Raw genomic sequence first — 26,720 nt, 5'->3', positions numbered from 1 at the left:
CCTTGATGTTGTGGCTGACGCATTTAGGTTCTGTGATTAGGGCACAGATTTGACAGCTCAAATCTTCAGATTTTTACATTATGAGAAAAGCGGAGTGGTGGGAGGAGTATCTCCTCTTTTCTTCGCTTTGAGTAGGACCTCAGGATGCGGTGACTCTTTCCTGTGCAAACCAGGCTATTATCAGATTATGCTTTGGAGAGCAGGAGACTAATGTGGACTAGTAAAAAGCTTTAATTAATGTCAGGTTTGGATGTTTCCCATATAGAATTTCTATGATAAAGATGTCATGGAGGATAGGGACCTAGAAACAGATTAAGAGGAAATGACAGGTTCGTCATGAATGGGTGTTGCGGGTGTTGTTCGGTAACTTGAAAACCATACCTCCTTTACCTATATAAAGATTCTGGGACACTGAGGTCCAGTGCCGAGGGCCTTCTGGCAGTTCCCTCACTGTGTGAGGTGAGGTTACAGGGAACCAGGCAGAGGGCCTTCTCGGTAGTGGCGCCTGCCCTGTGGAACACCCTCCCATCTGATGTCAAGGCAATAAGCAACTATCTTACTTTTAAAAGACATCTGAAGGCAGCCATGTTTAGGGAAGTTTTTAATGTTTAATGCTGTACTGTGTTTTTAGTATTCGGTTGGGAGCCGCCCAGAGTGTCTAGGGAAACCCAGCCAGATGGGCAGGGTGTAAATAATAAATTATTATTATTAGTTTGCAGGATGACAGTGAAAATTTTTGCAAACTGCGTATTCTTCGTGAAAGTGAAAAAATTATCCGTTCTGGAAAAGAGCAGACTGAATGGCTGCATTAAAGAAAACGGTGGGCAGATTAAATTTGTTTTAAATCATGAGGTAAGTTTTAAATGTTTAGTTCTTTGTTGTAAACAGAGGTGTAAAGCAATGTAGCACTTTATGCTCTGGCTGCTACTGCATTATTGAAGGGATCTTATTGATCATTATTGATGCTATTATTGATGATCATTATTGATGGGATCTTATATATTTTGCTTATATGTGGCCTTAGGAGGATATGTTCCTCAACAGGGGGATTCTGAGGATTTCTCTATTCCTTGGGTTTGGTATGACACCGAGTAATGGCCTGTGACTGTTGCCTCAAGATTCTTTTTGTGTGTAGACCCACAATATGTTCCTTAGTATGAACAGTTCATTTTCTAAACTGAACCCCTCATTACATTTTAGTGTACTCATGTAGTCACTGACGACGCTACTGCACTCAGCTCCATTCATCTGAAAGCCATCAAGAAATATCAGCTGCCCATTGTAGGTGCTGATTTCATATGGAACTCGGTTAAAGAAAGAAGACTTTTACAGGCTGATGACTACGAAGCCCAGCAGTCATGGAGGGAAAATTCTCATGGACTAGAGTCCTCCTCAGAAGATGAGTTGCTGTCGGAACACTCCTCTGGAGGTAGAGCATTTTGAAGTCTATTAAACTAGAATAAGATTGTGCAAATTGGTTTCTGTTTGCTCAACTTATTCACATTGCAAAAAAAAAAAAAGGATTTTGGGGTGCAGAATTTCTGTACTAGTAAATAGAAAGCTGAAGCTGGGCAGGGGCCATAGCTCAGTGTTAAGAGTGCATGTTTTACGTGTAAAAGGTCTCAAGTTCCATCACTGGCATTTCCAGGTAAGGCTAGAATGATTGGAGGGTGGCAACATGAGAACGGGCCTTCTCTGCAGTGGCTCCCTGTCTGTGGAATGCTCTCCCCCTGGAAGTTCACCTGGCACCTTCATTATGCACCTTTAGGTGCCAGACAAAAACATTCCTTTTTAACCAGGCCTTTGGTTGATTCAATTTAAATCCTATGCCCTTTTAAAATGTGTTTTTTTGGGGGGGCTATTGGGTTGTTGTTTTTATTTTTATTGGGTATTTTGTGGTTTTATATCTTGATTTTATTCCGTGAACCTTCCTGAGACCTCTGGGTATAGGGCGGTATATATATTCAATAGATAATAATAGTAATCCTAGAGAGTCATTCAGTGTAAGCAACACTGAGCTTGATGGAATAGGGAAGTACCGTAAATTTCGCTCCATAACACGCAGATTTTTCCTCCTAGAAAGTAAGGGGAAATGTCTCTGCGTGTTATGGAGCGAATGCCTACAGATGGCGGGGGAATCTGCTGCAGTCGTGAGCAGTCCGTGGCTCACTTTGAAACAGCAAAGCGGGTGTAAGCGGCTCCTGTCAGCTAGCGGAGCCGGGGAGGAGGGAGAGAAGCAGAGCGGGGGTGGCTGCTTTAAAACAACCCCTGCTCTCTGTCCCTGCCTGCAGTTTTTTGCGGTCCGATTTTGGATTAGCCACTGTAGGGGCTGTGTGTGTGTGTGTGCTTGAGCTATCGTTCTCCTCCTCCTGCTTCCCCTTCATTCTCCCTGCGCCCCTGCGACTTTAGGATTGACACTCTGTGTGTCTGTGTGTGTGTGTGAGGGCTCCTTCTCCTTCTCTTGCTTCCCGTTCACTCTCCCTGCGACTTTAGAATCCACACTCTGTGTGTCTCTGTGTGTGTGAGGGCTCCTTTTCCTCTTGCTTCCCGTTCACTCTCCCTGCGACTTTAGAATTGACACTCTGTGTGTCTGTGTGTGTGTGTGTGAGGGCTCCTTCTCCCCTTGCTTCCCGTTCACTCTCCCTGCGACTTTAGAATTGACACTCTGTGTGTCTCTGTGTGTGTGAGGGCTCCTTCTCCTCCTGCTTCTCCTTCACTCTCCCTGCGACTTTAGAATCCACACTCTGTGTGTCTGTGTGTGTGTGAGGGCTCCTTTTCCTCTTGCTTCCCATTCACTCTCCCTGCGCCCCTGCGCTCTCCCAGTGCCCCTGCGACTTTAGAATTGACACTCTGTGTGTGTCTGTGTGTGTGTGAGGGATCGTTCTCCTTCTCTTGCTTCCCATTCACTCCCCCAACGCCCTGCGACTTTAGGGCCAGTTCTCTCTCTCTGTGTGTGTGTTTTGACCTCACTGCGCTTGTTGGGGGAGAGTGTTGGTCGCAATTTTTCTTGATTTGTCTCAGAGTGGTTAGTATCGTGGTTTCCTTGCTGGGGAGGAGGGAGAGACGCAGAGCCTGCTTGTTCTAAAGGAGCAAAGCCGGAGAGGAGCCTCTCCTGCATTATTAGCAGCATCCTTCTCCACACCCCCCACGCCTGCTCCTTGTCCCTTGAGTGCTTTTCCTTTCCTCCCCACTTAAAACGTGGTTACAAAGCACGGATCCACATGGATCCTCAGGATTTTTGCACTGGGTCACCCCAAATTCACCATCAGATCACATAGCATGTCCATGGCTACAGCCTGCACAAAAAACACACACGCACCCACTGTTTCATGGGGCCGCAATGGCGCAAAAACGTGGTTACAAAGCATGGATCCACATGGATCCTCAGGATTTTTGCATTGGGCTACCCCAAACTCACCGTCAGATCACATGTCTGTGGCCACAGCATGAACCACAAAAATCATACATCCACTGTTTTGTTTAGAATATTTTTTTCTTGTTTTCCTCCTCTAAAAACTACGTGCGTGTTATGGTCATGTGCGTGTTATAGAGCGAAAAATACGGTACCTTGATGTCAGGCTGTTTTCTTTGTTCCTAAGAGTACCCTGATAACAATTAGGCACCAGGCAGAAACATTCCTCTCCTCCCAGGCCTTTAGCTAATTCTGTAATATATGGCCTGTTGAACTGTGTGTGTGTGGATAATGCTTCTCTTTGTTATTACATTATGTATTTTTGTGTTTTTATACAGGCGGTGACCATTTTGTGCAGGGTTCTGTTTCCGGTCCCCATGCGCAGTGGAGTGCGCATAAGCCTGCTCCGCCCTACCCTCTTCCACCTCCAGTCTGGCCGACCCCTGTTCTGCCCTGCCCCACTTCTGCCCCTGTTCCGCCATCTTCTGGGTCCAAAAGGACCCAGGCATCAGCAGCCACACATCAATTGGACACACACAAAATGGCCACCGCTTGTATTTTAAACCGCCCTGTCATTCCCGGATGAAGGACAGTATAGAGATTTAATAAAATATTTAATATCTCTAGTGACAATAGGCTCAAACACGATACAGATGAAAAGCCAAGGAAATAAGAAGGTGGTCTAATCTTTTCCTTTGTTTGTGAAGTGGCATGGACAGCTGTTGTGTCTCATTGGAGGGCAAAAGGGAAAGAGTAGGTTTACTGCAAATGGCAGGATCTGTCTACTGTTGCAGGAAGATAATGTGTCTTGGCAGTGGTTGAGGGAAAATGGCAGCCCACCTCTAGTTAAACCCTAAAATTAGGTGGGATCCAAGCGCTGAGCTGTATGTTGGTGTCTGGAAACAAACCAAGCAGCTTGGTTTGGCTAGTTTGATGGGCTGAAGCGAAGCAAAATCATTTACCGTAATACATCTCTCAGCGAAAACTGCCTTTCAGATTCTTACTATCTTTCTTGATTTTTGAGATTTATTAGTTGCGGTTCATATACATGAATGCTAATTCAAAAAGCAGCTGGTGGGCATAAGAAAAATAACTACTGTCTTAATAAATACCGTACTTTTCGCACCATAACACGCAGTTTTCCCCCCCTAAAAGGTAAAGGGAAATGTGTGTGCGTGTTATGGAGCGAATGCAGGCAGGAGGAGCCGCTCTTGCTGGCTGTTCAGCAGCCTCTCTTCCTCCGCTTGGCTCGCTGAGAAGCAGGCAACAGCTGAGCAACAGCTGAGTGTCGGGAGACAGCCTCTCTCCCTCCTGTCTGCTTGCTCTATGGCTTTTTGGCGAGGTGGGAGAAGGGAGGCAGCTTGGAAGCCGGCAAGAGCTGCCTGCAGCGTGTAAAAGCCAAGGTGGGAGAAGGGAGACAGCCTCTCTTTCTCCTGTCTGCTTGCTCTATGGCTTTTTGGCGAGGTGGGAGAAGGGAGGCAGCTTGGAAGCCGGCAAGAGCTGCCTGCAGCGTGTAAAAGCCAAGGTGGGAGAAGGGAGACAGCCTCTCTTTCTCCTGTCTGCTTGCTCTATGGCTTTTTGGCGAGGTGGGAGAAGGGAGGCAGCTTGGAAGCCGGCAAGAGCTGCCTGCAGCGTGTAAAAGACAAGGTGGGGAAAGGGAGACAGTCTCTCTTCCTCCTGTCTGCCTGCTCTATGGCTTTTTGGTGAGGTGGGAGAAGGGAGGCAGCTTGGAAGCCGGCAAGAGCTGCCTGCAGCGTGTAAAAGCCAAGGTGGGAAAAGGGAGACAGCCTCTCTTTCTCAGTGTCTGTCTGCTCTATGGCTCTCCCTTACACACATGTAAGTGGCTCTTACTCTGCTTTCTTTACAATGAGCTGGAAGGAGGGACAAAGAGGGCATCCCCTTCCGTCCCTCCCCCAGCACCTCACCGGTAAATTCAAACAAAGCGGCTTACAAGGCTCGTGTCCCTGCGTCTCCTCTTTTTGCTTCGGTTCGAGGCAAGGCAGCTGCACAAATGTGAGCTCCCCCTCTCTCTTCCTTCCCTCCCTCCCTCCCTCTTCCAACTTCAAAAAATATTGGGGGGGCAGGTACAGGTAAGCCCCATCTCACAGACTGCAATGATCTCAAGACAAAGTGCATGCACACTGGTACCTTATATGAATGGCAATGCCCATCAGCATGGGGGGGAGGATGACTCCCTCAAATATTTAATGGAGGGGGTGAAGGCACCTAGGCCTATAGGAGTTGGCTGCTTTGCCTAGGACAAGTGTGAGCTCCCCCCCCCCTTCCTTCATCACTGTATTGGAGATACCATACATTACTGACAGTTCCTTCATTCACGTGGTTACAAAGCACGGATCCACATGGATCCTCAGGATTTTTGCACTGGGTCACCCCAAATTCACCATCAGATCACATAGCATGTCCATGGCTACAGCTTGCACCAAAAAAATCACGCACCCACTGTTGCCTGGGGCCGCAGTGGTGCAAAAACGTGGTTACAAAGCACGGATCCACATGGAACCTCAGGATTTTTGCATTGGCCTACCCCAAACTCACCGTCAGATCACATGTCTGTGGCCACAGCATGAACCACAAAAATCATACATCCACTGTTTTGTTTAGAATATTTTTTTTCTTCTTTTCCTCCTCTAAAAACTATGTGCGTGTTATGGTTGGGAGCGTGTTATAGAGCGAAAAATACGGTAGTTTACGAAGATGACCACTTAGAAAAGAGGACTCCTGGAAAGAATGAATGGAACAGCAGCAGGGCTCAGGACAACAATAGTGTGGGTGAGCTAAGGTAATTTTCTTGGCTTCTCTGGCTTCTATTTTTCTCACTTAAAGAAGAGCAGACATTCTCTCCCTTTGGAGAGGGATTCGGTGCTCAGGGGTAGAGCAAATGCTTTGGAGGGAGAACATCCAAGGTTCTCTACAGCTGCTCTGTTATTAGAATTGGCAGGATCAAACAGGTTTGCGACTGGCCCAAGATCACCTCCTGAGCTTCATGGCTGAGTTGGGATTTTAATCCTGGTCCTAGTTAAACACTCTAACCATGACACTACCCAGTATTAAGATACCGTACCTTTCATATGGAACCCTTGGCATATTTAAATAAGCAAGCAAAATGCAAAAAGAAACCTGCCTTTGTTTGTTAGCACTTTTAAGCAAAATAAAACTCAATCACACTCTTGTTCCTATGCAAGCCTTCACCACTGACTTTTGAAAGAGTTCAGAAGTCTTATATGTTTCCATTAGGTGGCTGACTTTAATACTGTAGGCTTACAGTTTACTCAGAAGTGAATCCTGGTGGGATGGACTGCAGCCTCAGTTGCATTCAGTAATAAAGAGTCTGGTCTTGCTGTTTTTTTTATTGGTTCCAGATCAAATAAGGACGAAAATGTTCCTTATTTCCCTGAAGGCTTTGTGGTTGCAAAGTATGATGTCCTTGAACAGGTAAGAACTTCAATATTGCTGATGGTGTTAAATGGCTTTTGTTTGACTTTTTAATTATTTTGTGAAGTTATGCTGCTTTGGTTAGTTTAGTCAGGTTAAAAACTTAATCAAATAAATGAGTCTGATAATGCCTACCAAATAGAAATGCACTTAAACACCTTTTTCCCCGCCCCAGGTTACGGCACCTGGCAGGTATGTGGTGGTTGAACTTCAGTGCTCTCAGCAGCACTGTGATTATCCTTTCTGCATAAGCACATGCTACAGTCAGTTGGATGGGAAAGAGGTAAGTTGGGGTGGTTGTTTATGATCATGCATTAGTTTGTTTCTTTGATGTTGTGAATGCTCTTGAATGAGAGAGGTTTCGTACGTTGTGTTATGCTCTTGCTTAATTTTCTGGATTTTCTTTCCCCCCTTCTTTTAAGTAATAATAATAATAATAATAATAATAATAATAAATGTTAATTTTATTTTACTCTGGGTGGCTTCCAAAGTATATAAAAGCACTAATAAAACATTGCATATTAAAAAGCTTCCCTGTCTTCAGATGACTTCTAAAGGTTATATAGTTACTCATCTCCTTGACAACTGATGGGAGGGTGTTCCACAGGGTGGGTGCTACTAGTGAGAAGGCCCCCTCTGAACTGATTCACTTCTCACAGTGAGAGAACTGCTAGAAGGGAACTGCCAAATCTCTGTGTCCCGGTTGAATGATGAGGTTGGAGGCGCTCCTTCAGGTATACAGGGTCGAGGTCATTCAGCACCAACACTTTGAATTGTGCTAGGAAATGTCGCCTTATACCAAGTCAGATCATTGGCCTGTCCAACACGGTATTGTCCACACTGACTGGCAATGGGTCTCCAGGATTTCACACGAGGGACCTTTCCAGTCAGGAGCATAAGCCTGACTAGCAGCCGATAGGTGACCCTGCTGGGAGTGCGATAGTCCCGACGGCTTCGTTCACAGGGGTCATAGGAACATGCAAGCCCACTCACCACAACAAGGTGATGATCCAGCAAGCGGAGACAGTGGTAGTAATGCTATCATGTAACCTTAAAATAAATTTCCATCGACCCTTTCCCCCCCTTCCCCGTTTTTTTCTGTGGTGATTGTGTAATGTTTGGGATCTTTTCTAGATGCCCACCTTCAGCTGGTTCCCACTACTGTGCTATTCAATACCCCTCCCTTATTAAATAAATAGAGACCACATCTCCACCAAGTTGTAGTTGTTGAGAGGAGGGTGTGCACTAGCAACTAGGCTTGATCATCAATCATAATTTTTCTGAGCAACCTTCAGGAATGTGAATTAACTAAAAACAGAATGGGTGTTGTGGCACATTTAAAGATTTGGATTAATGGCACGAGCTTCCACAGCAGGGGGGCACAGGGGGGCAACAACATCCCCCCGTGCCTTTATATAGGGGTCCCCACATACTGGATCATAATATCTGTTTTATATATATATATATATATATATATATATATATATATATATATATATATAAAATTTTTTATTGAATTTTACACAATTTAAAGACATACAATACACAACATAGACAAACAAACACAAACACAAACACAAACATGTATAATTTCAAATCCTTAACTTCTTAACCCTTTTTGCAGACTTCCCCTCCCCTCCCATTCTTGTATCCCAATTCCAATATCTAGTTCGGCAAATTCTTATTGAATTAGCTTATATGCTTAACTTTCAAAAATATATATACTTAGTTTTTAACCTTATGTATTTTACCTATATAATTCGTTTAAACACCCATCAGTACATCCTTTTCTAAGGTCGACCCAAGATCCCTTCCCACGGTTTCCCAACTTTCATAAAAATACCAAGTAACAAAGACATTAAATTCTAGTTATACCCCCTTTACAATCCCAGCTTTCCTCCCCCCATTCCCGGTTTGATCCCCAAAGAATGTCCATTGTCCTATCAGTTCTCAGCCCGGATCCCTCACATCCGAGGCCCTTAATTCTCTCTCGGACCCTCTCAGCCGGTTTTGTTGACAGACCTTTATCTTAAACTTCATGTCTCAGAGAATCTCTATCTCAATAGGATCTGCATTTCTTCCAGCCAAACCTCCAAACTCGAAAGCGGAGCCCAAGTGATGTTTCATATTCCTTTTAAGTCCAAAAGTCCCGAGTAATCCAAAGGCTCCATCTTTCACCTTGTACAAATTTATAATCCCAAGGTCTTCCAATCTTCCCATAAAGAAATCTCTGCGATCCTCCTTCTCAATTGCCAACCAGGTTTCTGTCATCCAATAATTATTTCCCTTATAATACATTTTTAAAGACTTCTGGTTATTCTCTTTCTCCGTCAATTTTCCAACACCTCCTTCTTCCTCCTCTGAAACAGTAACTTTATCTTCTTGTTCGACTGCCCGAGTATTTTGAGTCAATTCCTTTGTATGGTCAGCAAATTTATCTGCTTTGAGACTCAAGGCCATAACATCTGTTGCAAAAGCTTTTTGTTGATCTTGTAAATTTCCCACAAGAGAAAGCATTCTCTCAAGCTCTGCGTGTATTTTTCCATCTGCTGCCATTGTAATGTCTCTAATTCCCCTCTAGAGGGATTTAGTTACTTTGTATTTTCCTCCAACGGTCAGGTTACTTTGTTTAGTTTTGTTTCTTCTTTATTTCCAGTAACCCAGAGCCCAATTCGACACAAATAACCAGCCAAAATATCAATAAGCGACTTTTCCTTATTTGACAGCTCGTTTGACAGCTGTCAAATTTCTTATGTCTCCGGAGCCAGCTCTTTCACGGGTCCCTCCCGTGTTTCAGGGGGGGGTGTTACCAGTCAGTTTCTCTTCTTTTTCTTTAAAAAAGAAGGGCTGTTCTTAATTCTTTCAAAATCAAAATCGTGGAATTAATAACAATTAATTTCACAGGGAAACGAAAAGTTCTCTCGACCTTAGCTGTTTAATTCTTGCTTCAGATTATCTACATGAATGGGGGGGCGGACTTCCTTTTGACACCTCCCCCGGTCGTACCGAATTTCAAGAAATTGAAGAGAATTTTAAGTCCGGATTTCTTATTACTCACAGGTTGTTGTTTTGCAGTCCCAAATTCAAGGAAAAAAGTCAGCGCTCTCCAGCCATGGCTTGCGGCTTCACTCCGTAGAAGTAGCGATCTGCTCCCAGCACCGCGCCGCTCACCTTCCCCCACTCCAAAGCCTTTAAAAAGGCTTCTTCGCGGGTTGGGGGGGCGCAAATGGTGCCCACTGAGCCACCACGTCCACAGGCTTCAGTGCCTGTGATTTTTAAGGGTCCCCGCGTTGCTGTCACGACGGGACCCGTCTCCCACGGAGCCGATTCTCTCCGAAGCTCGGAGAGAATCCGCCATTTGCCGTTGGCGCTAACCCGGAAGTCCATAATATCTGAGGTTACTAGTGCAACAAACCAGATTGTGCCTGGAAACAGTCCCTTAGTCTTCACCCTTTGCCCACTCAGAATCCTGTTTCTCTTCATTCATTGCCAAAGTAAATAAATGAGTGAAAAATGTCCCAACCGTTCCTAGCATGTTTGTAAGGTGTTCACTTAATTTAGAATAAGCTGTAGCAAACATTAGGTACTAGCGGGCAGTGCCCAGCATTGCCCAGGAAGTCAATGGACAAAAAAAGAAAATAATGCATAGTGCAATTTGTGAAATTGTGGGCTGGCTGTGCATGCATGCATCCATCCATCCATACCAACCCAGTATTCCAGCCTGACCTGAAGAGCATTTGACCTAGCCCTAAATAAATTCTTTTGGGAGGGGAGCTACTATTTAATAATTAGGGTTAATTTGGTCTGCCATCTTGGTTCAAAATGGCACAATGTCAGGGAAGGACTGGATGAGGAAGAGTGGTGGGAGCTGCCCACCATGGCTTAGATCCTGGATTGTGGTGTAGGACACTGCAGAGCAGTCTGCAGAAGCGACTGTGCTAGACTAGAGGCAGAGGGTTTGAGCAATCAGGGGGGATCAGGAGAAGGATCTGAGACTGAGAGTCAGACAGAGAGGAGTCAGAAGTTGCCCCTGCTACACAGAAAAGGTGTACAGCTTGACTGGCAGCAAGATGACGGTGTAGGCCAGTAGCTCTCTAGCCAGAATGGGAAAATCACTCCTGAAGGTTGTACTTTAGGAGTGCTGCAGGGTTCAAGACTTTATTTTAGAGCAGACTTTGCAGTCAGGGCTGAGCAGACCCATGGACAATAGTATTCAACACTATTTTGTACACATGGTGAAAATTATGAAAAAATTAAGGTATGTACTTTAATTTAAGGCATATGTACTTTTTTCTATTCCATTGCTAGTATGTGATAATTCAATTAGTGCTTAAATGTATGCAAAGTGTCCTTTTCACAGTAGCATATGAGCATTACTGAAATGACCCTGACAACTGATCATAATCACCATCCATCTGGTGGTCTTTCTAAGTCCTCAAAATCATATGGCAAAGCAAAAACTGTTAAGTCTATAAGGTGCTATTAGACTCTTTCTAACTTTTCTTCCTGCTGCCCTGTCAGCCAGCCACCTCCCAGAAGCCTTTTCCCTCCTATGCCATTCTATTCCATTTTTATATTCCAAGTTCCACCCACATTCCACAGGGGAATCTATTTACTGTTGCTATGTTCAGAATCCTCTGCCTCTTTTAAATGGCATACAGGCTCCCTCCCATCTATCTGCTAACCTGACAAAGGGCTTCCCTTTCCGAGATGAGGTGCCAGATTTGATGCTTCATGGTTCCTGCTCCATCTTTCTGGGAAGATGACTGGTACTATGGCATGGCTACTTGTGATGCTTTTAAATAATCTCCTGGCTGAGACTAGTGGCCAGACACCACCACAGGGCTTTAGGTATGCCTCTTATGAGGTGACCATCCCAAGGAGACTGAGCATCCGATATGGACAAGAGGAAATCCAGGATGTCAGCTACCTACTGCAGATTGAGGGGAAGAGCCAGGTGGTGCATCTCAGGCAGAAGAAGGGCATTGTTCCTAAACACTTTCCCATCTTCACCTACAATGAGGGGAACCTCGAGGTTGACTATCCTTTCATCAGGGACGATTGTTTCTACAGTGGCTTCATACAGGGCAATCCTAACTCTTCAGCCACCATCACCACTTGCTCAGGAGGACTCAAGGGCGTGTTCCAATTAGAAAACAAGACGTTTGAAATTCACCCTGCCCAGGCATCTGCTACCTTTCAACATGTGGTGTATCAGCTGAGTGAGGACAAAGATGTCACGCGCATGAGGTGCGGGTTGACGGAGAAAGAGCAAAGTCATCAAGAGGCCATGATCCGGGAGGCAGAGCGTGTTGTAGTACAAAGTGCTCCGGCGGGGCGCTGGTGGCCACACATCAGATACGCAAAGGTGGCAATTGTGGTGTCACATGATCAATATGCTAAGTTTAATAATAACAAAACTGATACTGCTTTGACTATTTTCTACGTCGTCCATGCTGCAAATGGATTCTACGAGCCACTTGGTCTTCAGATCTCTCTTGTGGGGCTGGAGATATGGTCAGAAAGGGACCTAATAAATATTAGTGACCAAATGGGGGCCGCACTTCATGCTTTTAATACATACAGACGGGACACGTTACTTAAACATTTAAAGAATGATGTTGCTCACTTATTTACGCACAAGGATTTTGGATATCGTGTTGGATTGGCGTATGTAAACACTATTTGTACTTCTAGTTGGGCATCCGTTGTCCAAACATTAAGGTCTTCAGATTTGAACTTACTCTCTGTAACATTTGCCCATGAATTAGCCCATACTATTGGTTTGGATCATGATGCAGCAAATTGTAAATGTGACAGGCATAGATGCATTATGTATGCTGCTGCAGTAAACACTGATAAGTTTAGCAATTGCAGTTATGCAGAGTATTACGCATACAGGAACAAGGGTTGCATGTTTATTCCTCCAGACCCTGATCAAATATACAAGTTTGAAATCTGTGGGAACAAAGTAGTGGAAAAAGGAGAGCAATGTGATTGTGGTACCAATACTCAGTGTGAATTGGATCCCTGCTGCCAGCCTAACTGCATGTTGCGTCCAGGTGCCAATTGTGCTTCTGGACAGTGCTGTGTCAGGTGTCAGTACCGTGCAGCCGGATACACTTGCAGAGGGAATATCAGTGTCTGTGATCTTGCAGAGTACTGCAGTGGGGATTCAGAGCAGTGTCCTGAGGATGTTTATGTGCAAGATGGTGCCCCATGCAGTGATGGTGCCTATTGCTATCATGGTCATTGTACTACTCACAATGCACAGTGCAAAGCCATCTTTGGCAAGGATGCAACAGTTGCTGCAGAGAGTTGTTACAAAATACTGAATGCTCAAGGTGATCGCTTTGGAAACTGTGGTTTTAGGCGTGGTAGATATATTAAGTGTAATGCTGATAATACTCTGTGTGGCCGAATCCATTGTGATAATATTCGTGGATTACCTTCTTTGGCGGAACACAGCACCCTAATTCAAACATCTGTTGGTGATACTCAGTGCTGGAGTACAGACTACCACAACGCACTGGGGAGAGGTGATATTGGAGCAGTGCAAGACGGGACTCCTTGTGGCATGGGTATGATGTGTATTGATGCAGAATGCAAGAACGTGTCCCTCTTGAAGTACGATTGTAATGTCTCAATGTGCAATAACAGGGGAATATGCAACAACCATAAGCACTGCCATTGCAATTATGGCTGGGCCCCTCCTGACTGCCTAAAGGAAGGTTATGGGGGCAGCATTGAAAGTGGACCAACTTCAAAAGACTGGAGTGGTATCGTTATGGGAACTTTTGTAGGAAGCGTATTATTTGTTTCTGTTGCAACTCTTGGTGTTAGTATGGCTTTGTATTACAGGATTGCGCTGAGAAACCACCTTCGAAGACTAAGTGCCAGAATCAGCGCTGAAGGAGAAACCTCAAGAGATCACAAAAGCTTGTAGAGTGTTGTATCTGAGAGTGTTATATAACATATAGTGGAATTCATAAGCTTTGAATAAAGGTGTTGTTTTTTGAGAAAACCTGCTTGTTAATTCAGTCTGTATCATACATAAATAACTGATTCATCCACAAACAAAAAACGTTTGCTGTATGTTAGGTCTGTCTCTGTGCTTTAACAGAATTCTTTTTTTCTGTCCTAGAGTGGGGGCAGGAGAAAATCTGTGCTGTAAAACGATTGACTATGCACTCTGAATGAAATCCACAAATTAAACAGGAGGACTCCATACCTATAGAAACCAATTTAAGCCATTGTATTTTTTAAAATGCTTCAGTTGTACAGGGATAGGATCATACCCAAATCCTCTAATTTTCACAGTTATTATGCTAGTAAAGGTAAGGGTACCCCTGACTGTTAGGTCCAGTCGCGGACGACTCTGGTATATACAGTACTGTACTGTATAGTAAATTCACCCTAGTCCAGCAAACAACATTGCAAAAGTGAAAGCGATAGCAGTGATAGCACTAAATGTTAGGGTTGAAATGAAACAGCCTACCATTATATTTAACGATCACAAACAACAGAGTTTAAGCACCGATTGTGCAAATACTAAAAACACAGCGCTCACGTAACTTGAAAAGTCCAGATATTCTGCCCCAAAGGCTTATTTATTCGGGTGTAAATCAAAAGCCCGACAATAAAGCTGATAATGTCCAGTTTGCAAAATTGCATGCTTTTCTTAAGCCCTTAAATAAGAGGCAGTTGGGAGCCTTCTGATCTCTGCCTTAGCAGATTGTCCCAAAGTGATTAGCTCTTTCAGTGCAGCCCTGGTCAGCTGCCCGAGGCTTCCGCCACACAGCCTTAAGCTCCAGCTTCTGCTATCATCATGACCCAGCAGCGATGAAAACATTAATCCAAGTTCAGATCCTGGCCCTTCCATTGCTTTTGCTTCGCTGAGGCGGGCCAGTGCTGACTCCTGATTGGAGGCCGGCTTTCCCCCTCCGGCAGCGAGGTTGCAGCGGCCCCTCCTGGTATCCGGCGCAACCTCGGGGGCGTGAGCCTTGTCGGAACCAGGAAGCGAGCTGCTGCCAGGGCTGGGGCGGCAGGCAGCAAGCAGGCAAGGTGCTCTTCGGATTTCCTGCCTCGTCCTCGTTTCTGATTTCCAGGCGGAGCAGATCAGTTAACGGTGCCATCTGACAGAGGAGGAAGGGTTGCCAACTTTCCTGTCTGGCAAGGTTCTTGTGCCTTTTATTTACTGGTTGTTGCATGGCATCAGGCACCGCTTTCGCTTTCGCTGCAGGCCGGCGGGGGGGGCAGGGAAGGGGAAAGGAAAAAAAGCCCCACCCACGGAGATTTTGCTCCTTGTCCCGCATTTGTATTAAAGGCACAGGGATAAGGGCGCTGGCAACTTTGTGAACGGGTCCTGTTTTCCCTCTCGGGGTTGCATTTTCTTCTGTTTCGCTTCTCTTTGGGTCAGGCGGTAGCGCAGGGATAGGGAACCTGCCGACTTCCCGATCGTGGGCGTAGCCGGGATTTATGTTAGGAGGGGCTGAGCACCCATCTGTCATCATCCTCTCTCTGGCTCTGTCTAGCAGATTCGGAATGAAAAGTCTCACTCAACAGCAGTTGTTTTAAACCACTTCCCTTTGACTCCCGAGTGCTCAGAAAACCCTGTCAAAATCTTTCTACAATTTCTACTTTTAGTGGGGGCAGCTGCCCCCCCCCCGCCCATGCTCACCATGTAGCTGAACTAGAACTCCCACCATACCTAACTTTGCAGCAGAACATATTCCTCCAAAATTTTACTGTAAACTGTATTTCATTAAAAAAATAATACTGCACATATATCTATCTATCTATCTATCTATCTATCTATCTATCTATCTATCTATCTATCTATCCACACCCTGACCAAACTGCTGGAGGCAGTGGAAGACAGGAGTGCCTGGCGTGCTCTGGTCCATGGGGTCACGAAGAGTTGGACACGACTAAACAACAACAATATACACACAGACGCAGGTGGCGCTGTGGGTTAAACCACAGAGCCTAGGAGTTGCCAATCAGAAGGTCGGCGGTTCGAATCCCCGCGATGGGGTGAGCTCCCGTTGCTCGGTCCCCGCTCCTGCCAACCTAGCAGTTTGAAAGCACATCAAAGTGCAAGTAGATAAATAGGTACCGTTCCGGCGGGAAGGTAAACGGCATTTCCGTGTGTTGCTCTGGTTTGCCAGAAGCTGCTTAGTCATGCTGGCCACATGACCCGGAAGCTATACACCGGCTCTCTTGGCCAATAAAGCAAGATGAGCGCCGCAACCCCAGAGTCGGTCATGACTGGACCTTATGGTCAGGGGTCCCTTTACATTATATATATATATGTGTGTGTGTGTGTGTGTATATATATATATATATATAGGTTTTGGTGTCCTCGGGTGTCTTCCCGTGTAAAAGTTGGGGTGTCTAGGCGACGTTTCGACGAGGTCTCACTCGTCATCTTCAGGCTGGTGCTTTCGGCTTCTTGTTACTGGAACAGAGCGGGATCTCAGTGTTTGAGTTCCTATAAATACTGTAGAGGGGTGTGGTGTATTGCCTCAAAAGTTCTGGGCAGAGGGGAAGTTCCCAGGCTAGTGTTCTTTTCTTCTTTTGTTCCTTAATTACTTGAGGGATATCTTGAGTGATTTCTTGAGTGATATTCTGAGTACCACTTAGGTGGGTCATTAGGTGTGGATTAGTTGCTAAAGCCTTCGTGTCTTGACCTCTTGAATTTGTGAAGAGTTTTTCTGGGAAGATGGCTGTACTGCACTTAGTTGTGCTTTGGCTTGGCTTCGTGTATAGGGGCGAGCTGTATATATATATACTGTGTGTGTCTGTGTGTGTATATATATATATCCCAACACCCTCGAAGCAGTTTACAAGAATGAAATCAGCACAAAAAAGTGCAACCATAATTTAAAACATACAAAAACTGAAAACCACAATAGAATAGTGTAAAACAAATTAAAATTCAGAAATTGACAGAGTGTTGCTTTCTGCTCAGAAATGCATCTCTTTATGTTGCTTCCTTTGTAAGATGTATTTCAAAAACGTGGGTGTGATGCGGTTCTGGCTGGCCTGTGGGCTTGCTGAACTACAACCCCCGTCATTCCTGGTTATTAGCTCTGCTTGCTGGGGCTGATGGGAGCTGAAGTTCAGCTGCCCAAAGGTTTCCCATCCCTGATTTAAAGTACAGTAAATGACGTGTAGACAGTTTTACACCAGAAATGTTTAAGTCTTATGGGAGCAGACTGCAGCGTAAGTTTGTTCAGGGCTATTTCTAGAAACTTTGGGAGCTAATTAGCTCCAAGGAAATTTGTTCTAAATTGAATGTTTGTATTGTTCTGCTGTTTCGTTTGCTGCTTTAGGAGGAAGGGCAGGATAGAAAATAAATAATCTTTTTCTACAAATAAAGGTTGGTGCTCATACATTGAGATCCAAGGTATTTCTTTGAGCTACATGAAGCTACATGAGGATACATTATCTAGGGACAATCTCATTATAGGCCATTTTGGACTTTACTTACAGCCCAATTGTCTGCCTAGGTACTTGGAAAAAGCTGCACTTTATACTCCATTATAAAATAGCCTGTAAACCAGTTTTTGAAGGGGATGGCTCTTTTGGTTAGTTATATTAGAAAAATTGTTCACTGGTGCTCTCACAGTGTAAAACTGTATCTTAGCAACTGTAGTATGTGAATTGCTGTGGTCTGTGTCCTGCATGGAGCCTTTTGTGTAAAAGGTACTAGAAACAAGAAGCACCCACAATTCTCCCACACACCTGTATATGCTTACCTGGAAGTAAGTTGCATTGAATTCAGTGTAGTTTACTTCTGAGTCAACATGTGTAGGACTGCATTACCAGGGGAAAAACCTGCTTTCCACCTATGGTTATATACCGTAGTTATCAGAGGACTAGCTGGATTGCAGTGCAAGCATCAAAAAGTATTCTGGCACCACAAAGACTAGCACACTTACGTAAGTTTTCGTAGACCAGGATCTACTACGTGATTAGATATCTGAGGCATTATCCTAAGCTGACAGGTATATCTGGTGGGGTTGGTTGCAAGCAGCGAAGTGAGAGAGAAATGAAATGCACACATGATCTACTGTGACAGTTATGGTAAGGCATGTAAAATAGGTTCGGTGACATCCATTATCTTGATTCAAGCCACAGGTGATAGATTTAAACTTCCTTGAATGTTGTAACTCAGCCATTTCATGCTGGGCTCCCCCTTTCCAGTTCCTTTGTGCAGCGATAGCCATTTGTCAACAGTGTCCTGGGAGGTTTAAATATATTTCCATTAGTTTTTGAAAATTCTGGTTTCAACTGCATGTACATTTGTTTGTTTGTTTACAAAAGTATTTCTGTACCACCACATCATAAAATATCACGATTAAACCAATACAGATAATCATTAAATGACTGGCTGATCAAAATAAATAAAATTAAATGGCTGAAAATTCCTGTCGGCGTAATAAAGTATTAGAGAGATTCCTGACAGTCCACAGTGAGGAAGATGCCTGCAGAATCTGTGCTGGAAGAGTGTTCCACAGCATGTGACCAGCAATACTAAATTTGTGTCCGTTTATTATTATGCCTTCTGTAGAACACAGAAGGGCTTTGCTGGGATGGATCACACTGGAATACCAGCAGGTGAACAAGACCTTGATGTTGTGGCTGACGCATTTAGGTTCTGTGATTAGGGCACAGATTTGACAGCTGGGTTTGTTGAAGGGTCTGAACTCAAATCTTCAGATTTTTACATTATGAGAAAAGCGGAGTGGTGGGAGGAGGATCTCCTCTTTTCTTCGCTTTGAGTAGGACCTCAGGATGGGGTGACTTTTTCCTGTGCAAACCAGGCTATTATCAGATTATGCTTTGGAGAGCAGGAGACTAATGTGGACTAGTAAAAAGCTTTAATTAATGTCAGGTTTGGATGTTTCCCATATAGAATTTCTGTGATAAAGATGTCATGGAGGATAGGGACCTAGAAACAGATTAAGAGGAAATGACAGGTTCGTCATGAATGGGTGTTGCGGGTGTTGTTCGGTAACTTGAAAACCATACCTCCTTTACCTATATAAAGATTCTGGGACACTGAGGTCCAGTGCCAAGGGCCTTCTGGCAGTTCCCTCACTGTGTGAGGTGAGGTTACAGGGAACCAGGCAGAGGGCCTTCTCGGTAGTGGCACCTGCCCTGTGGAATACCCTCCCATCTGATGTCAAGGCAATAAGCAACTATCTTACTTTTAAAAGACACCTGAAGGCAGCCATGTTTAGGGAAGTTTTTAATGTTTAATGCTGTACTGTGTTTTTAGTATTCGGTTGGGAGCCGCCCAGAGTGGCTAGGGAAACCCAGCCAGATGGGCAGGGTGTAAATAATAAATTATTATTATTAGTTTGCAGGATGACAGTGAAAATTTTTGCAAACTGCGTATTCTTCGTGAAAGTGAAAAAATTATCCGTTCTGGAAAAGAGCAGACTGAATGGCTGCATTAAAGAAAACGGTGGGCAGATTAAATTTGTTTTAAATCATGAGGTAAGTTTTAAATGTTTAGTTCTTTGTTGTAAACAGAGGTGTAAAGCAATGTAGCACTTTATGCTCTGGCTGCTACTGCATTATTGAAGGGATCTTATTGATCATTATTGATGCTATTATTGATGATCATTATTGATGGGATCTTATATATTTGGCTTATATGTGGCCTTAGGAGGATATGTTCCTCAACAGGGGGATTCTGAGGATTTCTCTATTCCTTGGGTTTGGTATGACACCGAGTAATGGCCTGTGACTGTTGCCTCAAGATTCTTTTTGTGTGTAGACCCACAATATGTTCCTTAGTATGAACAGTTCATTTTCTAAACTGAACCCCTCATTACATTTTAGTGTACTCATGTAGTCACTGACGACGCTACTGCACTCAGCTCCATTCATCTGAAAGCCATCAAGAAATATCAGCTGCCCATTGTAGGTGCTGATTTCATATGGAACTCGGTTAAAGAAAGAAGGCTTTTACAGGCTGATGACTACGAAGCCCAGCAGTCATGGAGGGAAAATTCTCATGGACTAGAGTCCTCCTCAGAAGATGAGTTGCTGTCGGAACACTCCTCTGGAGGTAGAGCATTTTGAAGTCTATTAAACTAGAATAAGATTGTGCAAATTGGTTTCTGTTTGCTCAACTTATTCACATTGCAAAAAAAAAAAAAAAAAGGATTTTGGGGTGCAGAATTTCTGTACTAGTAAATAGAAAGCTGAAGCTGGGCAGGGGCCGTAGCTCAGTGTTAGAGTGCATGTTTTACGTGTAAAAGGTCTCAAGTTCCATCACTGGCATTTCCAGGTAAGGCTAGAATGATTGGAGGGTGGCAACATGAGAACGGGCCTTCTCTGCAGTGGCTCCCTGTCTGTGGAATGCTCTCCCCCTGGAAGTTCACCTGGCACCTTCATTATGCACCTTTAGGTGCCAGACAAAAACATTCCTTTTTAACCAGGCCTTTGGTTGATTCAATTTAAATCCTATGCCCTTTTAAAATGTGTTTTTTGGGGGGGGCTATTGGGTTGTTGTTTTTATTTTTATTGGGTATTTTGTGGTTTTATATCTTGGTTTTATTCCGTGAACCTTCCTGAGACCTCTGGGTATAGGGCGGTATATATATTCAATAGATAATAATAGTAATCCTAGAGAGTCATTCAGTGTAAGCAACACTGAGCTTGATGGAATAGGGAAGTTCCTTGATGTCAGGCTGTTTTCTTTGTTCCTAAGAGTACCCTGATAATAATTAGGCACCAGGCAGAAACATTCCTCTCCTCCTTTAGCTAATTCTGTAATATATGGCCTGTTGAACTGTGTGTGTGTGGATAATGCTTCTCTTTGTTATTACATTATGTATTTTTGTGTTTTTATACAGGCGGTGACCATTTTGCGCAGGGTTCTGTTTCCGGTCCCCATGGCAGTGGAGTGCGCATAAGCCTGCTCCGCCCTGCCCTCTTCCACCTCCAGTCTGGCCAACCCCTGTTCTGCCCTGCCCCACTTCTGCCCCTGTTCTGCCATCTTCTGGGTCCAAAAGGACCCAGGGATCAGCAGCCACACATCAATTGGACACACACAAAATGGCCACCGCTTGTATTTTAAACCGCCCTGTCATTCCCGGATGAAGGACAGTATAGAAATGTAATAAAATAAATATTTAATATGTCTAGTGACAATAGGCTCAAACACGATACAGATGAAAAGCCAAGGAAATAAGAAGGTGGTCTAATCTTTTCCTTTGTTTGTGAAGTGGCATGGACAGCTGTTGTGTCTCATTAGAGGGCAAAAGGGAAAGAGTAGGTTTACTGCAAATGGCAGGATCTGTCTACTGTTGCAGGAAGATAATGTGTCTTGGCAGTGGTTGAGGGAAAATGGCAGCCCACGTCTAGTTAAACCCTAAAATTAGGTGGGATCCAAGCGCTGAGCTGTATGTTGGTGTCTGGGAACAAACCAAGCAGCTTGCTTTCTACAGGGTAGTTTGGTGGGCTGAAGTGAAGCAAAATCATTTACCGTAATACATCTCTCACCGGAAACTGCCTTTCAGATTCTTACTATCTTTCTTGATTTTTGAGATTTATTAGTTGCGGTTCATATACATGAATGCTAATTCAAAAAGCAGCTGGTGGGCATAAGAAAAATAACTACTGTCTTAATAAATAGTTTACGAAGATGACCACTTAGAAAAGAGGACTCCTGGAAAGAATGAATGGAACAGCAGCAGGGCTCAGGACAACAGCAGTGTGGGTGAGCTAAGGTAATTTTCTTGGCTTTTCTGGCTTCTGTTTTTCTCACTTAAAGAAGGACAGACATTCTCTCCCTTTGGAGAGGGATTCGGTGCTCAGGGGTAGAGCAAATGCTTTGGAGGGAGAACATCCAAGGTTCTCTACAGCTGCTCTGTTATTAGAATTGGCAGGATCAAACAGGTTTGCGACTGGCCCAAGATCACCTCCTGAGCTTCATGGCTGAGTTGGGATTTTAATCCTGGTCCTAGTTAAACGCTTTAACCACGACACTACCCAGTATTAAGATACCGTACTTTTCATATGGAACCCTTGGCATATTTAAATAAGCAAGCAAAATGCAAAAAGAAACCTGCCTTTGTTTGTTAGCACTTTTAAGCAAAATAAAACTCAATCACACTCTTGTTCCTATGCAAGCCTTCACCACTGACTTTTGAAAGAGTTCAGAAGTCTTATATGTTTCCATTAGGTGGCTGACTTTAATACTGTAGGTTTACGGTTTACTCAGAAGTGAATCCTGGTGGTTTGGACTGCAGCCTCAGTTGCATTCAGTAATAAAGAGTCTGGTCTTGCTGTTGTTTTTTTTATTGGTTCCAGATCAAATAAGGATGAAAATGTTCCTTATTTCCCTGAAGGCTTTGTGGTTGCAAAGTATGATGTCCTTGAACAGGTAAGAACTTCAATATTGCTGATGGTGTTAAATGGCTTTTGTTTGACTTTTTAATTATTTTGTGAAGCTATGCTGCTTTGGTTAGTTTAGTCAGGTTAAAAACCTAATCGAATAAATGAGTCTGATAATGCCTACCAAATAGAAATGCACTTAAACACCTTTTTCCCCCACCCCAGGTTACGGCACCTGGCAGGTATGTGGTGGTTGAACTTCAGTGCTCTCAGCAGCACTGTGATTATCCTTTCTGCATAAGCACATGCTACAGTCAGTTGGATGGGAAAGAGGTAAGTTGGGGTGGTTGTTTATGATCATGCATTAGTTTGTTTCTTTGATGTTGTGAATGCTCTTGAATGAGAGAGGTTTCGTACGTTGTGTTATGCTCTTGCTTAATTTTCTGGATTTTCTTTCCCCCCTTCTTTTAAGTAATAATAATAATAATAATTAAAAAAAATGTTAATTTTATTTTACTCTGGGTGGCTTCCAAAGTATATAAAAGCACTAATAAAACATTGCACATTAAAAAGCTTCCCTGTACAGGGCTGTCTTCAGATGACTTCTAAAGGTTATATAGTTACTCATCTCCTTGACAACTGATGGGAGGGTGTTCCACAGGGTGGGTGCTACTAGTGAGAAGGCTCCCTCTGAACTGATTCACTTCTCACAGTGAGAGAACTGCTAGAAGGGAACTGCCAAATCTCTGTGTCCCGGTTGAATGATGAGGTTGGAGGCGCTCCTTCAGGTATACAGGGTCGAGGTTATTCAGCACCAACACTTTGAATTGTGCTAGGAAATGTCGCCTTATACCAAGTCAGATCATTGGCCTGTCCAACACTGTATTGTCCACACTGACTGGCAATGGGTCTCCAGGATTTCACACGAGGGACCTGTAGTGGTTGGGAGTTACTCGTGCGTAATCCTGCCCCGTTTGGACATTAGATTGCCTGGTTAAACCCTTCGGACTGCACAGCCCATCTCCGCGTGGCTGCCCTTAGTCACTCGTAGAATCTGTCTGTGGGCGTTTCTTAAAGCGCTGCCAACATAAGAGCTGTTTGACGCCCAAGCGTCTCCGCCTCTCACTGCGCGGGAGTCTCCTGCGCAGGGTGGGCGTGGGTAGCGGGGTGCCTGGGCTCTCCTCACTAACTTCCAGCGAAGAGTCCTGGAGCCCCTGCACCTCCTCGTCCCGTTGCTCTCCTGGATCCCTGGTGTTACACTTATTCCCTTCCCCTTCTTCCCAGCTGAGTCTCCCCCTAGCGCTGGGACCTTCTCCTGCAGAATCAGAGACCCTCTCCTTCTCCCGTGCCTCTGATGTCAGTTCCCTGACAGGACCTTTCCAGTCACGAGCATAAGCCTGTCTAGCAGCCGATAAGGCCGCCTTTTCTACCCTGTGACCTAAGAACTGTCGCAGAACAATTCCCAGGGTTCGCTGCTTGCAATCACATTTGGAGCAGGTTTGTGTGTCTTCTCAAACCCACAGCTGGATGCCTCACAGCACAAGGAAAACTAGAATTTAAGTTTGTCTCAATGCCAGGATAATTTATGAGAAATGTCTCTCTTATTGTGATTCTCTTCTCCCCTCCCCTTAAAAAACAATAATACTTGAATTGGGACACTCTTTTGTTCTCAGTTCAAGAAACGATCTATACCAGCAAGGACTTCTGAAGAGGCTAGAATGGTCTATGAGCTTTGTACTGCAAATCTGAAAAATCAGAATTACCAGTTCAAAGAAGGTTTTCCCCATGAAGCGGAATATTTAGCTTCAGAAAAGCTGCAAGAGGTTAGTGTAATTTTTTTAAGGATTCAGTTTTCTGTGTTTTTAGCAGTTCTGTAAGTCGCCTTGAGTCCCATCATGGAAAAAGGCAGAGTATAGATAAATATATAAGAAGAAGAAGAAGAAGAAGAAGAAGAAGAAGAAGAAGACAAAGTCAGATTCTGATTTGCTTCCCCCCTGATGTGGCAAAATCACATGAGGGGAAGGAGCCAAACAGGCCCTTAAGAGCAGCATGCAATCATTCATTTTAATTCATTTAATCATTCATTTTAAACCAAAAGTTATTGATAGTTAAGGTTTAATGTGGCATGTGAACTGGGACGTTAATTCATAGAATCATAGGCTTGGCTGCTTCTGTTCCTATTTTTAAAAATATTAATGCCGTTCTGAAGAGAAATGTCAGTTATTGAAATTCACGACATGTTCTCTGTTAGCTCTGTTTTTAAACTGCTATTTACCATTGAGCACTTCTGGGTGGCCTGATCGCAGTGGTATGTTTGCAGGTGCTTATAGCAGAAGCCACGAATTCCAGCTCTTTGCCTGAAACAGTCAGCAAGTTTGTGGAACTGATCTGGATTGAAGCACTTGGACACCTGACTCCGCTGCTGGCTAAACCAGTAACCGAACTCAGCCTCAACGATGTAAGGCAATCCCACTTGCAGACATTGGCTCACAGAGAGCCTTTAATTCCCTCGAACGCCAACAGAAATACAATGCCAAGCAAATGCGCTTTCTCTTTCTGGATTGTGACAGCTAGTGTTGCTGTGATAGGTTTGTCATTAAACGTGTTAATGGTTTATTTCTATGAAGGCAAGGGACGCACCTCTCTCTCTTTCCTTTCTGTTCTGGCTACAGCCTCCGTAAGTGCATGTCCTGCTATGTGGAAGTAATTCTCTTGTGGTGGAATCCCTTGTAGCTGTGCCCCCCCCCCAATCCTGCAAACTGTAGTGTAACCCCCACCAAGCTACAGTTCTCAGTACCCTTAATAAACTACAATTCCCAGCAGTGGCGTAGCGTGGGGGGTGCAGGGGGGGCCGGCCGCACCGGGCGCAACATCTGGGGGTTAGGGGGCGCAAATCCACGGGTTAGGGGGCGCAAATCCACGGGTTAGGGGGCGCAAATTACTTGCCTTGCCCTGGGTGCTGACAACCCACGCTACGCCACTGATTCCCAGGATTCTTTGAGGCAGGCAGGAATGTGCTTTAAATATATGGGGTGTATATGCACCCTTAGCCCTCCTTGTCTGTCTCTCTTCACATTTGTCTGAGCCTTTAAAAAAAAGAAGAAGGCAAGAAAGAAAATAACACATTTTTATACCACATTTTCTTAAAAGGTGAGCAGAGCAGAAGGTATTTTGCTCCGAGCAAGGATGGCACTGGATTTATTGGAATCGCCGAAAGAGAAAATGGAGATAATGTCAGAGTTTTATAAAATCATACCTCACAAAATTATGGATTATGACGTAACCAGAAAGTTGTTATCTACCAAGCACAGTCTCTGTCAGGTAACGTTGTTGAATCTGACCTTTCCTTTCAGTGTATCCTATGTATAACCAGAGTTTGAGTGTGTTGTGCTCAGGTGGGGAACCTGTAGCCCTCCAGATGTTTGTTTAATTGCATTATTTCAAAAATGTATGTACTGCTTAATTACAGTTGTCTCTAAGAGGTGCACGGATGACTCAGCAAAATTTAAAATGTGGTAAAACTATAAAATTTATTTTAAAAGCCTGATGGAATAAATTTCACCCCTCAAATGAGCAGAAAATATGATTCTATCCTCTTTGAACAATAGAGAGTTCTTATGCTCCAGAATTCCTGTGGGCTTTGGTCCAGAACACAGATTTGAAAGTATTTGCCAAGAGGGAAAACATTTATGCCATCATAATGGTGTTTGTCTGGTGCTCCTTTGAGCATTTCTTGGAGGGTCCTGTCGGCTTGTAATAATAATTTTTTTTTTTTACACCCTGCCCATCTGACTGGATTTCCCCAGCCACTCTGGGCAGCTTACAGCATATATGAAAACGTGTGTACATTTACACAGAAACAGTTCTGGCACTATATTTGGTGCCCAAGCATCATTTGGGGGAAGCCTAGTACAAATTTGCAGCAAAAAAAACCTTGCCACACATGAGTTCCATGATCCCATCCCATATATTCAGTCTTATGAGTTACAAAATGAAAATTTCTATTTTAATTATGAAATTTACATTTCTGAAATTTGCTCCGTGTTGTCACTGGGGATTTTCTCAGTTGAAGAAGAGTCCTATGAAGCTTGCTGACTATTTTGTGGGTGTTTGGTTGTTCAGTTGATGATTTGGTTTTTTCCACCCCCAAATGCAGAAGTGGACAAGTTTGACAGGTGGCCTCTTTTGCCCACAGGGATCTTCTGAAGCCCCTTTCAAAGTGTTGTCTTGCTCAGCACTTTGGGGAAGGGCTTTGCAGGTATTGATGATTGGTGGTGTCTATAAGTTGCCTCCATGTTTTGACTTGAGTTCATTAGCCCTGAGGGTCAGAGGCGCCCAATCCCTGGTCTTAACAGATTTAAAAAATATTATTTGTTGCATATATTTCCTCTGAGGTAAGCTGCTCTTGGGCCTACAGACAATGAGCAGAATGTAAATTATAATAAACAAATAAAAGCTTTGTTTTGGAAATACAAACACTGAATGTTGCTATATT

General features: G+C 44.0%; 2 protein-coding genes across 7 annotated transcripts in view; both read left to right on the top strand.

Annotated features, from left to right (window-relative positions):
• Positions 1 to 26,720, top strand: part of PARP4 (poly(ADP-ribose) polymerase family member 4) — a 71,947-nt gene that overhangs the window by 4,110 nt on the left and 41,117 nt on the right. For 3 of the 6 annotated variants that reach the window (XM_083499163.1, XM_083499165.1, XM_083499161.1), the window contains exons 1-9: positions 14,590 to 15,042; positions 19,236 to 19,375; positions 19,724 to 19,952; positions 21,525 to 21,618; positions 22,202 to 22,274; positions 22,451 to 22,558; positions 23,899 to 24,048; positions 24,546 to 24,683; positions 25,376 to 25,546. In XM_083499163.1, coding sequence (XP_083355289.1) covers positions 19,244 to 19,375; positions 19,724 to 19,952; positions 21,525 to 21,618; positions 22,202 to 22,274; positions 22,451 to 22,558; positions 23,899 to 24,048; positions 24,546 to 24,683; positions 25,376 to 25,546 — 1,095 coding nt within the window. In that variant the 5' untranslated portion in view covers positions 14,590 to 15,042; positions 19,236 to 19,243. Of the gene's footprint in view, positions 1 to 712; positions 853 to 1,200; positions 1,430 to 14,589; positions 15,043 to 19,235; positions 19,376 to 19,723; positions 19,953 to 21,524; positions 21,619 to 22,201; positions 22,275 to 22,450; positions 22,559 to 23,898; positions 24,049 to 24,545; positions 25,048 to 25,216; positions 25,547 to 26,720 lie in introns of those variants that run through there. The other 3 variants (XM_083499164.1, XM_083499162.1, XM_083499166.1) reach the window with 2 other exon arrangements.
• Positions 11,491 to 13,889, top strand: LOC310704841 (disintegrin and metalloproteinase domain-containing protein 20-like). Its single transcript, XM_083498812.1, has one exon. The coding sequence runs from the start codon at positions 11,628 to 11,630 to the stop codon at positions 13,809 to 13,811; it is 2,184 nt and encodes a 727-aa protein (XP_083354938.1). The 5' UTR covers positions 11,491 to 11,627; the 3' UTR covers positions 13,812 to 13,889.

This window comes from Podarcis liolepis (assembly GCF_965112155.1).
Source record: "Podarcis liolepis genome assembly, chromosome: 4".
Lineage (NCBI taxonomy): Eukaryota > Metazoa > Chordata > Lepidosauria > Squamata > Lacertidae > Podarcis > Podarcis liolepis.
The sequence above is the reverse complement of the archived record's forward strand: the minus strand, read 5'-3'. Positions and strand labels throughout refer to the sequence as shown.

What these genes read in the sequence shown, in the direction of transcription:
- LOC310704841 (XM_083498812.1), top strand. Translation starts at nt 11,628, where the DNA reads ATGACTGGTACTATGGCATGGCTACTTGTGATGCTTTTAAATAATCTC.